Source organism: Nerophis ophidion, linkage group LG01 (genome assembly GCF_033978795.1).
Source record: "Nerophis ophidion isolate RoL-2023_Sa linkage group LG01, RoL_Noph_v1.0, whole genome shotgun sequence".
Classification (NCBI taxonomy): Eukaryota; Metazoa; Chordata; class Actinopteri; order Syngnathiformes; family Syngnathidae; genus Nerophis; species Nerophis ophidion.
Genome location: NC_084611.1, coordinates 50,503,758 through 50,520,935, shown reverse-complemented (window position 1 = coordinate 50,520,935; position 17,178 = coordinate 50,503,758). Strand labels below are relative to the sequence as shown.

The 17,178-nt window shown below is 39.7% G+C and overlaps 1 protein-coding gene across 1 annotated transcript; it reads right to left on the bottom strand.

Annotated features, from left to right (window-relative positions):
* Positions 1-4,452: 4,452 nt before the first annotated feature.
* LOC133556389 (transcription factor Sox-10-like) lies at positions 4,453-16,801 on the bottom strand. Its single transcript, XM_061906271.1, has 4 exons — positions 16,652-16,801; positions 15,801-16,395; positions 15,250-15,524; positions 4,453-12,655 (listed from the first exon to the last, which is right to left on the bottom strand). The coding sequence occupies exons 2-4, from the start codon at positions 16,235-16,237 to the stop codon at positions 11,889-11,891; spliced, it is 1,479 nt and encodes a 492-aa protein (XP_061762255.1). The 5' UTR covers positions 16,238-16,395; positions 16,652-16,801; the 3' UTR covers positions 4,453-11,888.
* Between the last annotated feature and the right edge of the window lie 377 nt (positions 16,802-17,178).

Below are 17,178 nucleotides of genomic sequence, written 5' to 3'. Positions count from 1 at the left end.
CATACCGGCATGGTCGCGGCGGAGCTCAACTGAACTGAGAAAGGAACGAATTAGTTCTTGACGTGATTCGGTTCAGTACGTTCACTCAAAAGATTCGTTCGTTTGAATGAATCGTTCGCGAATGACACAACACTAAATTCAGGTGGGGCCCGACACACAGCCCGCAGGTGGCGGGGGAGAGGAGCCACGAGGCGGGAAAGGAAGGCAGGAATCCGGCCAGGTGAAAAAGCTGACCGGGACGTCGAAAAACCAACGTCAAAGTTGATCATATCAGTGGGAGAGGGGCAAAGATCCAACAGTGTTTGGCGGTCATACACAAGCAGTGAGCTGACAGAGACGAAAATAGACACAAACAGCACAAAAACGAACAGAGCTGACAGCGAGAGACGGCAGGGCAAAGCACATACTGGTGCCATCTTCTGGAAACTCGGAAGTGACATTACTCAAATAGTGAAAGGTAAGTGTTGTTGTTGTTTTTTTAGTACCCAGCAAGCACAGTACAGTTAGTAGAACAACTGTGTTTTTATTACTGTGTATTTGATAGGTGCCCTCTGAAATCCAATTATTTCTTTTATTTATATATATATAACAAAATAAATATATATTGCTAGAATTCACTGAAAGTCAAGTATTATATATATATGTATATATATAAATGAAATATATATGAAATATAAATGAAATACTCGAGTTGGTTAATTGGCTGTAAATATACTCCTCCCCTCTTAACCACGCCCCCGCCCCAACCACGCCTCTGCCCCACCCCTGACCACGCCCCCCGACCCCCACCTCCCGAAATCGGAGGTCTCAAGGTTGGCAAGTATGGGGACGAGTCTGACAGAATTATGCATATTAACCTGCTTTGGGGCGGTGGGTCAAAATGGATCGTAGTAGCTTTGTTTTTATTTGTATTTCAATATATTTTGAAAATTATGAATATAATAGAACCAAGCAATAGCATCATGTGATTAAAAAAGAAATACAAAAAAATATATGTTTTTGATAGAAACAAAAAAGTTAATGGTATATTTTTTGTCACATAAACTGCATTTGATGAAATATTGAGTGTTCATTCTATTATGGATGTAATTATATAAGAATCCTGAAATTTAAACTAAATTTACTATAATAGAATAAATACTATAACCTAGAATAAACATTCATTTTAAAATTTTCTCGTAATTAGACAATAACTTGGGTATATTAGATGGATTTTTTACCCATCCCTCTATCCACCTATCAATCTAATCCATCCATCCATTTTCTACCGCTTATTCCCTTTTTGGGGTCGCGGGCCTATCAATCTAATATATCGAAAATGTTGTCTGATTACAAGAACATTTGAAAAGTGTATGAACAAGAAGACATAATAAACCTTTTTGAGCAAAATAAAAGAAACTAATATTGTTATATAAGGTCATCATGCATTATCCTGCTGATTAAAAATTACATTATTACATCATTGCTTCTTCCCGCTCCTTTTTGGAATCACGCCATGTTATTTTATACTATTTATTTTCTTTAAATTGTATAGAGATGAAGATAGTTTTTGGCAGTGGCAAATAAAATAAAGGATACGCATATGTCAAACTCAGCAATTATATTCCAATTATCTTAATATTCCATTTGTTTGTTGCATGTTATGGACTCCATATGTCTAGTTTTCAATCAATCAATGTTTACTTATATACCCCTAAATCACGAGTGTCTCAAAGTGCTGCACAAGCCACAATGACATCCTCGGCTCAGAGCCCACATACGGGCTAGGAAAAACTCACATCCCAGTGGGATGTCTATGAGAATGACTATGAGAAACCTTGGAAAGGACCACAGATGTGGGTAACGCCCCCCCCCCCGCCCCGCATAATATTGTGAAAGTCCAGTTCTTAGTGGATCTAACATAATATTGTGAAAAAGTCCAGTCCATAATGGATCTAACATAATATTGAGAGTCCAGTCCATGGTGGATCTAACATAATAGTGAGCGCCCAGTTCTTAGTGGATCTAAAATAATATTGTAAAAAAAAGTTCAGTCCTTAGTGGATCTAACATAATATTGTGAAAAAGTCCAGTCCATAATGGATCTAACATAATAGTGACAGTCCAGTCCATAGTGGATCTAACATAATAGTGAGCGCCCGGTTCTTAGTGGATCTAAAATAATATTGTAAAAAAAAAGTTCAGTCCTTAGTGGATCTAACATAATATTGTGAAAAAGTCCAGTCCATAATGGATCTAACATAATAGTGACAGTCCAGTCCATAGTGGATCTAACATAATAGTGAGCACCCAGTTCTTAGTGGATCTAACATAATATTGTAAAAAAGTTCAGTCCATAGTGGATCTAACATAATAGTGACAGTCAAGTCCATAGTGGATCTAACATAATAGTGTGAGAGTCCAGTCCATGGTGGATCTAACATAATAGTGAGCACCAAGTTCTTAGTGGATCTAACATAATATTGTAAAAAAGTTCAGTCCATAGTGGATCTAACATAATAGTGTGAGAGTCCAGTCCATAGTGGATCTAACATAATAGTGTGAGAGTCCAGTCCATAGGGGATCTAACATAATAGTGTGAGAGTCCAGTCCATAGTGGATCTAACATAGTAGTGAGAGTCCAGTCCATAGTGGATCTAACAAAATAGTGCGAGTCCAGTCCATAGTGGATCCAACATCATAGTGTGAGAGTCCAGTCCATAGTGGATCTAACATAATAGTGAGAGTCCAGTCCATAGTGGATCTAACATAATAGTGAGAGTCCAGTCCATAGTGGATCTAACATAATAGTGAAAGTCCAGTCCATAGTGGATCTAACATAATAGTGAGAGTCCAGTCCATAATGGATCTAGCATAATAGTGTGAGAGTTCAGTCCATAGTGGATCTAACATAATAGTGAGAGTCCAGTCCATAGTGGATATAACATAATAGTGTGAAAGTCCAGTCCATAGTGGATATAACATAATATTGTGAAAGTCCAGTCCATAGTGGATCTAACATAATATTGTGAAAGTCCAGTCCATAATGGATCTAACATAATATTGTGAAAGTCCAGTCCATAGTGGATCTAACATAATAGTGAGAGTCCAGTCCATAGTGGAGCTAACATAATAGTGAGAGTCCAGTCCATAGTGGATCTAACATAATAATGTGAAAGTCCAGTCCATAGTGGATCTAACATAATAGTGAAAGTCCAGTCCATAGTGGATCTAACATAATAGTGAGAGTCCAGTCCATAGTGGATTGAACATAATAGTGAGAGTACCATTCCATAGTGGATCTAACATAATAGTGAAAGTCCAGTCCATAGTGGATCTAACATAATAGTGAGAGTCCAGTCCATAGTGGATCTAACATAATAGTGAGAGTCCAGTCCATAGTGGATCTAACATAATAGTGAGAGTCCAGTCCATAGTGGATCTAACATAATAGTGAGAGTCCAGTCCATAGTGGGGCCAGCAGGAGATCAGCCTGAGTGGAGAGACGCAGAGCAGAGACGTCGCCAACCAATGCACAGGCAAGCAGTCCACCCCGGGCCCCGACTCTGGACAGCCAGTGCTTCATCCGTGGCCACCGAACCTGAGTTGCAAAACGTTAGCGGACATCCGTTGTTTCTGGATATGTTTAGTTTTGACAATTTTTATGAGTTTTTTTTCTCCTGTCTATAAGGTTTTATTTGTCAGATGAGTGCCCAAAAAAAGAAAATAATAATGTACTTATGTGGCAGAATGTGCATTAAATAATATATATTGAAATATTCATATTAACCTGCTTGGTGGCAGTGGGTGGAAATGGAACTTAAGTAGATTTTATCAGACATGCATTTATTCAGGTGTAGAGGAGAGGGCAGTGTGAGAGGAAAGCCATTACTGGGCTGAAAATTGGCCTGCTCTCTGGACTCTTAACACCCCTCACTTTCTATCCCTCTCATTTGCTGAATGGCTTTCTTTGTCGATTCTTTTTTTTTTTGCAGTAAAACGCAGTGCCCAGCCGATTAAATTGAGGAATTAGTTGTAAATTTTAGCCGACTGTGCACACAAACGCACTAAACAGCTTAGGTAGCAGGGGCGCTGATTGTGTTATTATTATTATTATTATTATTATTATTAATATTATTACTACAGTTCACACGTCAGCAGTGTGTTTGGAAATGACTTACTGCAATGTACGGCATGAAATGTGAAAGTTGTATTCAAGGAGCAATGGGCAAAGAGGAATGGTTGAGACTGGCCAAAGATAGGTGTGGCCAACTTGTGGCAAAGTATTGAGCCAAGGCTTTCAATACTTTTGTTTTTTTGTACTTTTTACTTTTAATAACTTTGCAGAAAAAAAAAAATCATTTAACAATATGGTCATCAAACACTTATTTCCACCTTGGATTTGTGTTGGAGAAAATTGGTTGGGAAATGACCAAAATTCAATGGTCAAATCAACATTACAACCTGACAACATTTTGTTTCAACATTGTATTTGTGTTGTAGCATATTAGTTGAGATATGACCAAAATTCAACCGTCAAATCAACGTCAGAAGCCAACATTAAATAAACATTGACAAAAAGCATGTTGTTTCAACGTTATGTTTGCGTTGCCCAAGGTCAGAACCGGACATTGATTAAACGTTGTCAAAAAGCATGTTTTTTCCACATTGTATTTGTGTTGTAAAATATTAGTTGAGATATGACAAAAATTCAACAGTCAAAATAATGTCAAAACCTGATATTGACAAAACGTTGTTAAAAAACATGTTGTTTCAACGTTGTATTTCTGTTGTACAGTATTGGTTGAGATATGACTGAGATTCAACAAGCAAATGAACGTCACAACCCGACATTGAAAAAACGTCGTCAAAAGGCATGTTGTTGCGAAATCACCAAAATTCAATGGTCAAATCAATGTCAGAACCCAACATTGAATCCATGTTGTCAAAAAGCATGTTGTTTCAACGTTGTAGCGAAATCACCAAAATTCAATGGTCAAATCAATGTCAGAACCCAACATTGAATCCATGTTGTTTCAACGTTGTATTTGTGTTGCAGAATATTGGTAGAGATATGACCAAAATTCAACGGTCAAATCAACGTTACAACCTGACATTAAATAAACATTGTCAAAAAGCATGTTGTTTCAACGTTATGTTTGAGTCGCCCAAGGTCAGAAACGGATATTGATTAATTGTCGTCAAAAAGCATGTTGTTTCCACGTTGTATTTGTGTTGTAGAATATTAGTTGAAATATGACCAAAATTCAACAGTCAAATGATCGTCAGAACCTGATATTGAAAAAACGTTGTCAAAAAGCGTGTTGTTTCCACGTTGTATCTGTGTTGCAAAATATTGGTTGGGAAATGACCAAAATTCAATGGTCAAATCAACCCCACGACCTGACATTGAATAAACGTTGTCAAAAAGCATGTTGTTACAACGTTGTAGTTGTGTTGTAGAATTTTAGTTGAGATATGACCAAATTTCAACATTCAAATCAACGTCAGAGGCCCACATTGAATAAAAGTTGACAAAAAGCATGGTGTTTCAACGTTGTATTTGTGTTGTAGAAAATTGGTGGGGAAATGATCAAAATTCAAAGGTCAAATCAACGTCACAACCTGACATTGAATAAAAGTCGTCAAAACGCCTGTTGTTTCAACGTTATTTTTTAGTTGTAAAATATTGGTTGGGAAAATGACCAAAGTTCAATAGTCAAATCAACATCAGAATCCAACATTGAATGAACCTTTCAATGTTATGTTTGAGCTGCCCAAAGTCAGAACCTGACTTTGAATAAACGTTGTCCGAAAGCATGTTGTTTCCGCATTGTATCTATGTTGTAGAATATTGGAATATGACCAAAATTCAAACTTCAAATCAACGCCAAAACCTGACATTAAATACATGTTAAAGCAGGTCGTTTCAACGTTGTATTTGTGTTGTAAAATATTGGTTAAGATATGACTAAAATTCAACAGTCAAATTAACGTCACAACCTGACATTGAATAAACGTCGTCAAAAGGCATGTTATTTCAACATTGTATTTGTGTTGTATAAAATTGTTTGGGAAATGACTAAAGTTCAACCCTCAAATTAATCTCAGAAGCCAACATTGAATGAACGATGTCAAAAAGCATGTTGTTTCAACGTTATGTTTGCGTTGCCCAAAGTCAGAACCTGACATTGAATAGACGTCGTAAAAAAGCAAGTTGTGTCAACGTTGTATTTGTGTTGGAGGATATTGGTTGAGATATGACCAAAATTCAACCGTCAAATCAACGCCACAACCCAGCATTGAATAAATGTTGTATTTGTGTTGTAGAATTTTGAGGGGAAAACAATGGAATAACGCTGTGACAAAACAAAATGTGGAAAAAGTGATGCGAATACTGACACAAAAAATTAATAAAAGAAAATGTCTTGCATAGTAAATTATTTTATAAATAAATTGATTTAATAGGTGACAACAATAATTTTTCAACATTGCTTTTTCTTGTAAGGAAGCAAAATGCTCAACGTATGGCAAACACTTTACAAAAACTATTTGGGAATTATACAAAAAATGGAGGAAAGAAAAGGCGTGACATAATTAACAGGAACAATAACTGCATGGTCAGTATAAAATGCTAAAATATGCGTCATGTAGCAGAGGTGTAATATTCACATTGCCCAAGAGGAAGTATAGTAGCCCCCCTAGGAGCGAGCGGCCAAGTGGGACACGTGCACAACAATCGTACACGTGATTCCAAGTAATCCTTAAGTCGCACCCAAAGCTGGCCAATTATCTCAAGGGATTTGATTGAGACTTTGTACTATAGCTCATTACCACAACTCAGCAAATTGTTACAAAAGCAAGGAGAAAAAGAAGCAAGACAGTTCGTTGAAAGTGGACTTTTTCTCTTGGAATGGCACAAGGTGAGAGTGAGAGTTGAGGTAAAAAAAAAAGTGTCCGAGACGGAGCGAAAAAAGCTGTCGTATCTTTTTGAAGAGCTCTCTTTCCCTCTGGTATTCCTATGTTGATCCCGTACGCGCTGCAGGTGGAAGGACAAAGACGCACGCCGTGAGGAGTTGGGCGAACAAGGTCTCCCCAAGCGGTGTAAGTGTGTTATATAAAGTCAGTCACAATAAAGTTACACTCTAGCATACTACTTATAGAAAAGAACACAAAATTCCGAAAATACTCTTTTAGTTTGGTTAATAAATGGGATGGTGCCAGTGTGAACCTACACAACATCTATAGGTTGTGTTCAGCCATGTGACTTTTCAATGGGCTGTCAAAACCAACGCTTTCACCCAGCAGGAACGAGAAGTTGTTACAACGTTGGTTATACGTACACGTCCTTGGAAACTGACTTCCAAACTACGATGGAAAATAGCTGCATTTGTAAACGGAGAAGACGTCGGTGTCTAACGTTGGATCTGTGTTGTTGGTTGGGGGAATGACCGGATTTCAATGGTCAAATCAACACACACTCTGACATTGGATAAACGTCGTTAAAAGCATGTTGTTCCAACGTTATGTTTAAGTTGCCCAATGTCAGAACCTGATGTTGAATAAACGTCGTCAAAAAGCATGTTGTTTCCACGTTGTATCTATGTTGAGGTATGACCGAAATTCAACCGTAAAATCAACGCCAGAACCTGACATTGAATGCTTATCATCAAAAAGCATGTTGTTTCAACGTTATGTTTGAGTTGCCTGACGTCAGAACCAAACATTGAATAAACGTTGTCAAAAAACATTTTGTTTCCACGTTGTATATATGTTGCAGAATGTTGGTTGAGGTATGACCGAAATTCAACCGTGAAATCGACCCCAGAACCGGACATTGAATAAACGTCGTCAAAAAGCTTGTTGTTTCAACTTATGTTTGTGTTACCCGACGTCACAACCGGACGTTGAATAAACGTCGTCAAAAAGCATGTTGTTTCAACGTTGTATCTATGTTGCAGAATGTTAGTTGAAGTATGGTCAAAATTCAATAGTCAAATCAACACCAGAACTCAACTTTGAATACATGCTGTCAAAAAGCATGTTGTTTCAGCGTTGTATTTATGTTGTTGAATATTTTTTTTTCAAATGACCAAAATTCCATGGTCAAATCAACGTCAGAACCTAAGATTGAAAAAACATCTTCAAAAAGCATGTTGTTTCAACGTTGTAGCTGTGTTGCAAAATATTGGTTGAGATATGATCAATATTCAACGGTAAAATCAATGTCACAATCTGACATTGAAAAACGTTGTCAAAAAGCATGTTCTTTCAACGTTGTATTTGTGTTGTAGAATATTAGTTGAGATATGACCAAAATTCCACCATCAAATCAACATCGGAAGCCAACATTGAATAAACGTTGTCAAAAAGCATGTTGTTTCAACGTTATGTTTGAGTTTCCCAATGTCACAACCTGACATTGAATAAACAATAAAAAGCATGTTGTTTCAACGTTGAATTTATGTTGTAGAATATTGGGTGAGATATGACCAATATTAAATGGTCAAATTAACGTTACAACCCAACATTGAACAAATGTTGACAAAAAGCATGTTGTTTCAACATTATGTTTGCATTGCCCAATGTCGCAACCTGACATTGAATAAACGTTGTTAAAAAGCATGTTGTTTCAACGTTGTATTTGTTTTGTAGAATATTGGTTGGGATATGACCCAAACTCAACGGTCAAATGAACGTCAGAACATGACATTGAATAAAAGTTGTCAAAAAGCATGTTGTTTCCACATTGTATTTGTGTTGTAAAATATTGGTTGAGATATGACCCAAATTAAAATATCACAACCTGACATTAATAAATGCATCGAAAAGAATGTTGTTTTAACTTTGTATGTGTGTTGTAGAATATTGGTTGAGATACGACCAAAATATTGAATGATCAAATCAACGTCAGATTGGGAAATTGATTTAACGTCGTCAAAAAGCATGTTGTTTCAACTTTGTATCTGTGTTGTAGAATATTGGTTGGGACATGACCAAAATTCAATGGTTAAAATCAACGTCAGAATGCAAAATTGATTAAATGCCATCAAAAAGCATGTTGTTTCAACGTTGTATTTGTGTTGTAGAATATTCGTTGGGAAATGACCAAAATTAAACGGTCAAATCAACGTCACAACCTGACATCAAATAAACGTTGTCAAAAAGCATGTTGTTTCCACGTTAGATTTGTGTTGTAGAATATTAGTTGAGATATGACCCGAATTCAAAGGTCAAATCAATGTCACAACCTGACATTGAATAATCATTGTCAAAAAGCATGTTTTTTCAATGTTGTGTTTCTGTTGAAGAATATTGCTTGGGAAATGACCAAAACTCAACGGTCAAATCAAAGTCAGAACACGACATTGATTAAACGTTGTCAAAAAGCATGTTGTTTCAACGTTATGTCTGTGTTGTAGAATATTTGTTGAGATACGACCAAAATATTCAAAGGTCAAATCAACGTCAGAACGCGACATTGATTAAATGTCAAAAAGCATGTTGTTTCAATGTTATGTTTGTGTTGTACAATATTGGTTGGAAAATGACCAAAATTCAATGGTCAAATCAACGCCAGAACTCAACATTGAATAAACGTTGTCAAAAAGCATGTTGTTTCAACGTTGTATTTTGTGTTGTAGAATTTTGGTTGAGATACGACCAAAATTCAATAGTCAAAAAACATCAGAAGCCAACATTGATTAAATGTCAAAAAGCATGTAGTTTTAACGTTGTATTTGTGTTGGAGAATATTGGTTGGGAAATGACCAAAATTCAATTGTCAAATCAACATCAGAATCCGACATTGATCAAACCTCGTCAAAAAGCATGTCGTTTTAACATTGTATTTGTGTTGTAGAATATTGGTTGGGAAATGACCAAAATTCAATTGTCAAATCAACGTCCAAATCCGGCATTGATCAAACCTTGTCAAAAAGCACATTGTTTCAACATTACGTTTGTGTTGTAGAATATTGGTTGGGAAATGGCCCAAATTCGTTAATCATTGTCAAAAAGAATGTTGTTTCAACATTGTATTTGTGTTGTAGAATATTGGTTGGGAAATGACCAAAACATAACGGTTAAATCAACGTCACAACCTGACATTGAATAAACGTTGTCAAAAAGCATGTTGTTTCAACGTTGTATTTGTGTTGTACAATATTGGTTGAGATATGACCAAAATTCAATGGTCAAAAAACATAAGAAGCCAACATTGATTAAATGTCAAAAAGCATGCACTGTAGTTTTAACGTTGTACTTGTGTTGTAGAATATTGGTTGGGAAATGACCAAAATTCAATTGTCAAATCAACGTCCAAATCCGGCATTGATCAAACCTTGTCAAAAAGCACATTGTTTCAACGTTACGTTTGTGTTGTAGAATATTGGTTGGGAAATGGCCCAAATTCGTTAATCATTGTCAAAAAGAATGTTGTTTCAACATTGTATTTGTGTTGTAGAATATTGGTTGGGAAATGACCAAAACTAAACGGTTAAATCAACGTCACAACCTGACATTGAATAAACGTTGTCAAAAAGCATGTTGTTTCAACGTTGTATTTGTGTTGTACAATATTGGTTGAGATACGACCAAAATTCAATGGTCAAAAAACATAAGAAGCCAACATTGATTAAATGTCAAAAAGCATGTACTGTAGTTTTAACGTTGTATTTGTGTTGTAGAATATTGGTTGGGAAATGACCAAAATTCAATGATCAAATAAACGTCAGAACGCGACATTGATTAAACCTTGTCAAAAAGCATGTTGTTTCAACGTTGTATTTGTGTTGTAGAATATTGGTTGGGAAATGACCCAATTTCAAAGGTCAAGTCAATGTCACAACCTGACATTAAATAAACGTTGTCAAAAGGCATGTTTTTTCAAAGTGTGATGTGTGTTGTAGAATATTGGTTGAGATATGACCCGAATTCAATGGTCAAAAAACATCAGAACGCGACATTGATTAAACGTCGTCAGAAAGCACGTTGTATCAATGTTGTATTTGTGTTATAGAATATTTGTTGGGAAATGACCAAAACTCAACGGTCAAATCAACGTCAGAACGCGACATTGATTAAACATCGTCAGAAAGCACGTTGTATCAATGTTGTATTTGTATTTGTCCCCAACCTTTTTGTAGCTGCGGACCGGTCAACGCTAGATAATTTGTCCTGCGGCTCGGCGGGGGGATTTTTTTTTTTTTGTCATGTAAAAGGGAGGTTTTTTGGGTTGGTGCACTAATTGTAAATGTATTTTGTGTTTTTTATGTTGATTTAATTAAAAAAATTTAAGAATTTATAAAATAAAAACATTTATAAAAAATTATTCTGCGGCCCGTTGGTTGGGGCTCACTGTTGTAGAATATTGGTTGAGATAAGACCAAAATTCAATGATCAAATAAACGTCAGAACCCAACATTGCTTAAATGTCGTCAATAAACACGTTATTTCCACGTTATGTTTGAGTTGCTCAACGTCGGAACGTAATTCACCAAGTCCTCAACGTTGTTTCAATGTCTCGTGCCTGCTGGGCAAAACCCGAAAACAACGGGGCGTTTTTCCTGGAGAAATGCAAAATTCTTCCTTGAAGGTTTTGGACCACAGACTGAAGGCTGGCCCACAACTTTGAGTCTGACATAATTCAACACCACCTATTGGCTCCTCTCCACTTGCTGTACAACAATCCTGATGGCACACCTTCCTTTCAAACACTTCTAATGATTGGCTGCACACTGAGCCCCTACAGGATGCTTTTTATCAGCTAAAAAATGTAAAAACTTCAAATTGTACAAGAACATGGCATACACACTCACAAACACACGCACACACACACGCACTCACACACACGTCAGGCGAAGCCATTAACACACTTCCCATATTTCCCTCGACTCCACCCCCGCCCCTCAGGGTCTTGTGAGCGTGGTGTAAACAGGCTGCTCCCAGTGTGTGGGGCTGTGGGAGGGGGCCACGCTGGAGGGGTCTCCTATGGTGGTGTACAGAGGCCTCTGTGTCGGCCCCATGTAGGAGAAGGCGGAATACAGCCCGGGGGCCTGACTGGAGTGGGCGTAGTACGCCCCGGGCGCCTGGTGGTCCCCGTACTCAAATTGCGCTCTGGAGGCCAGCGAGGGGAACGCCGAGCCGTAGTGGGGGAGGCTGAGCGGGGTGTAGGTGACGTGGGTCCCCGAGGAGGGCGACGAGGAGGCCTCGGCGTAGTGGCCCCCGGTCGCCGACTCACTTTTGATCTGGGTTTTGGAGGGGTCGGAGGACGAGGGCGAGGCCTGGGGCTGCTGCTGCTTGGAGAGCCAGGCCGAGTGGCCGCTGGCCGCGGCCAGGGCGTAGGCATAGGAAGAGGCGGAGGATCCCGCGGCGGGGGCCCCGGGCGTGCCCTGGGGGTGCCCGTTGGGTGGCAAGTACTGGTCGAACTCGTTGACGTCAAAAGGCTCGATGTTGGCCATCACCTCGTGGCTGATCTCGCCGATGTCCATGGTGCCAAAGTCGATGTGGGGCTTGGAGCCGGACGACGAATGGCCGCCGGACACCCCTTCGCCCAGGGCTCCCCTGGCTCCCCCCGACCCTCCGGCTGCCCCCTCCCTCTTGCTGTCGGACATCTTGCCGGACTGGAGCTCTGTCTTTGGGGTGGTGGGGGGAGTGGGGGGGCTGTGACCCTGACCTAGATGATAAAAATAGACTTAGCTTGACACACCCGTGCAAACATCAAACACACTCAAGGATTTCCATCAGGATCGACAAAAAATATGAAACTAAGAGGGAGGAGAATCTCAGAGTGACTCGTCAAGTATTAATTATTGCATCGCTTTCTCAATCAGAACAGAGAATTAGATAGATGAGATTGCTAGATAACCAGTAGCTACAGTACAGTACGTACACTTAATATTATTAAATGGATGGATGGATACTTAGACAGATTGATATAGAGCAGGGGTCCCCAAACTACGGCCCACGGGCCAGATCCGGCGTCTAACATACATACATATATATATATATATATATATATATATATATCCCGAGCGCAATGATGTCACGTTAGAGATGGGAAAATGCATTTTTAGACAATAGGATTTTTTTCCCTGAGCGGCTAGGAGACACCAAGAGTAACAAGCAGTAGAAAATTGAATAGTAAGGGCAAATTAAAAAAAATGGAAAAAAATATTTTTTTTTTAACTTGGGACTTCCCGTGGGGTGGATTTTGGATGTTGGCGGGCCCGCAGGCCGTAGTTTGGGGAGCCCTTGCTATACGTTTATAATCCAATAACCATGTGACCCCAAGCGGGACAAGCGGTAGAAAAGGATGCACAGACGTGAAATGCCTGTCTTTTTGATCTCATTTTGCTCATTAAAAAAAAAATCCTCGATTTTTCAAATTCATATAAACCGATTTAGAATATGAATAAAAAGAAATCGCAATTTGGATGTGAATCATTTTTTTAGGAACCCCTATTATGTTTTCTAATTTTAATAATAAACAATATAATTTTCTACACCACTTATCCTCCTATACGTTTATCATTTAATAACCATGTGAAACGCCTGTCTTTTCCATTTGTTCCACCCTGACCCTTTAGGGACGCCCTTTTTCCTGTTTATGTCGCCATAGCGGAAGTAGGTGACGTTGCCAATGCAGGATATCAAGTGTCTCTCTGATCGGTAACTTATATGTTTATAGCCTTAATACGCTTTAGGAGACAACGTCTGTACGTAAATAAGTTGTCTAAAAGTTAAAGTGACAGAATTTGCTCATTACAAAAAAAAATCCTAAACTTTTTTTAAATCGATGTTTTAAATTTATATGAATCGATTTAGAATATGAATTAAACAAATTAAAATTGCAATTTGGATGTGAAGCACCGCTATTATTTTTTAATCATAAACAATATATATGACGTGACGTCGCCGAAATCGAGTTACGTCGTCAATGCGAGATATCGTCCTTTTAAAGTGTCTCTCCAAACAGTAACTTATATGTTTATAGCCTTAATACGCATCAGAAAACAATTTATGTAAGTAAATAAGTTGTTTAAAAGTTAAAGTGCAAAAAAATTATGTCGCCACTGCGGTATTTCATCCTTTTAATGTGTCTCTCTGGACAGTAACACATATGTTTATAGCCTTAATACGCTTCAGAAAACAATGTCTTTAAGTAAATACCGTATTTCCTTGAATTGCCGCGGGGCATATAGTATGCGCCTGCCTTGAATTACTGCCGGGTCAAACTCGCTTCCCAAAATAATTAGCGCATGCTTGGTATTACCACCTGGTCAAACTCGTGAAGTCACGAGTGACACTTCCCCTGTCATCATTTTCAAAATGGATGAGGCTGGTTTCAATACCGGTAGTTTGAAATCGCAGAAAGAGAAGAAGATTAAGAGCTATTCAGTAGGATTTAAGGTCCAAGCTTACATCACACTCAATTTTTTTACTGCATACTTTTGGTAAGTGCCGGAGTGAGAAGAGGTTTTAAAATAATTAGCGCATGCTTACTTTTACCGCATGCCTTTGGTAAGCGCAGGAGTGAGAAGAGGTTTTAAGCTAATTAGCGCCCGGGCGGCAATTCAAGGAAATACGGTAAGTTGTTTAAAAGTAAAGTGAAGAAAAACAGTGATGTAGCCAATGCGGAAGTGAGTTACGTCGTCAATGCGGGATATCGTCCTTTTAAAGTGTCTCTCCAAACAGTAACTTGTATGTTTGTAGCCTTAATACGCACCAGAAAACAATTTATGTAAGTAAATAAGTTGTTTAAAAGTTAAAGTGACAGAAAAGTGATTTCGCCAATGCGGAAGTGAGTGACGTCGCCATTGCGGAAGCGATATACGTCGTCAATGCGAGATATCGTCCTTTTAAAGTGTCACTCCGTACAGTAACTTATATGTTTATAGCCTTAAACGCACCAGAAAACAATTTATGTAAGTTAATAAGTTGTTTAAAAGTTAAAGTGACAGAACAATTATTTCGCCAATGCGGAAGTGAGTGACTTCGCTAATGCGGGATATTGTCCTTTTAAAGTGTCTCTCTACATGTGTATGGTCTTAATACGCTTCAGAAAACAATGTATTTAAGTAAATAAGTAGTTTAATAGTTAAAGTGACAACAAATGTTGAGTGACGCTGCTTTGTTGTCTAATTGTAAATAATGCAGACGAGGCGTCGAATGCGCGACACTACTGTTGCATGCTGGGTAGTGTAGTTCCTTTATTCCCGAGCGCATAACATCACACTTCTATTTGAACCGGGATGAAGCGCCACCTACTGGCCGGGTGATGGTGGTGATGGTGGTGATGATGGTGCAGGTCGCCCAGCGGGGAGCCAGGGCCGCCATTGTGCTCCAGATGCAGGCTCTTGTAGTGTGACTGGGAATGGCTGGCCCCTTCTTCCCCCGGGCTGTCCGACTCATTGGCGGGCGTGAGTTTGCCGTTTTTGCGTCTTCGGGGCTGGTACTTGTACTCCGGGTAGTCCTTCTTGTGCTGCTTCCTCAGCCTCTCCGCCTCCTCGATGAATGGCCTCTTGTCACTCTCGTTGAGCAACCTGCGGGAAGGAAAACAAGGATTAAAAAAAAAAACCCAAAAAATGGTAAGTTTGTGTTGCAAATGTGTGCAAATAAGACGTGTTGGCGCCCTGCGCAAAGACGCGCTGGTGCCGCGCGTAAATGGAGACGCACGCGTAATTGGAGCACAAATTAGACCGGCTCCTGCAAACAAACTTAGTTGGATGTTTGTCTTTTTAATCTGGCATCACATTTTACTACTTTTGGCGCAAATTGCACAGGAAATGAAGTGCTACTGTGTACGTTCTTTCACCAACCTCCACAGTTTGCCCAGGGTCTTGCTCAGCTCGGCGTTGTGCAGATGCGGGTACTGGTCGGCCAGCTTCCTCCGGGCGGCCTGGGCCCACACCATGAAGGCGTTCATGGGCCGCTTGACGTGCGGCTTGCTCTTGTTCCCGTTGTTGACGCGCACCGGCATGGGCACCAGAGTCCAGTCGTAGCCGTCCAAGACCTGGCTCACCGCCTCCCGGATGCCGATGGGGAAGCGGTCGTCCTCCTCCTCCGACTTGATCGCGGACCTGTCGTCCCTGCCGCCCTCCGCCACGCAGAGCGCCGTCAGCTGGGGCGCAGAGCCGCCCAGAGGTGAGTCGCGGCCGGGCGGAGCTCCAGCCCGGGCCGGGGAGAGGGAGTGAGCGTCGTCCGAGCCTCCGGGGCTCAGCTCCGCCTCGGAAAGGCTGTGCTCCTCTCCGGACATTTTTATGTTACTTTTAACACTGCACAAAGTCGAAAAGTAAGTCTAACTTAAAAATATATATTTTAAATGGATGTCTGTTATTGTCGACTATTTAATACAAAGCCATTCTGGTGCGTAAAAGTGTCCAGATCCTTTTTACGAGTGGAAATCTGCTACACCTGTAATAGATACCAAAAAAAAAGTATTTATACCAACACGTAACGTTCGAATTAATACTAGTTTATAAGAGTTTTATCAAATCATAATTATTTTTACGAGTGGAAATCTGCTACACCTGCAATACAACATATACCCGAAAAAGTAATTATACCAACTCGTAACGTTTTAATTAATAATAGTTGATAAGAATTTTAACAAATCATAATTAAAAAGTAACATTTTGTAGCCATATGACCAAAAAAAGGCATAACTTACCAATGTAGTCGTGCAGCGGTTCAACATGGGAGTGTGTGTGGTGCTGGTCGGGGAGCCGATGAATGGCTGCTCTGTGTGGCGACACCGGAGCTTAAAGAGCGCCTTGTGAGGAGGGAGAAAGAAAAAAAAAAGTGGAGATTGAAAGTAGAAAACATTCTCAGAGAGGCAGCATTCCAACACATCACGTCGACCCCGCCCCCCCCACTCGCGCGAGCCCGGCTCCCTGATTGGCGCGCGTCTCGGCCGGCGGCGCGCGCCGATTGGACGAGAGCGCGGATGGCGTTCAACCCGGCCTGGATGTGCGTCGCCTGCAACATTTCCAACAGTGAAGAGGTGAGATTTGACATCGGAGTTGCTTTAAATGACTCCACAGTGAGCCCATTTAGAAGCAGGGAGAAGGCCAGCTTTGTTGTGAGTGTTGACACGCTACATCAAACAAATAAACAATCATCTACTGACTTATTACTTTCTTGTGGCCACGCTCCAACATAAAGGTTACCTCTGGTTTTCCTAGGAAATGTTGAATT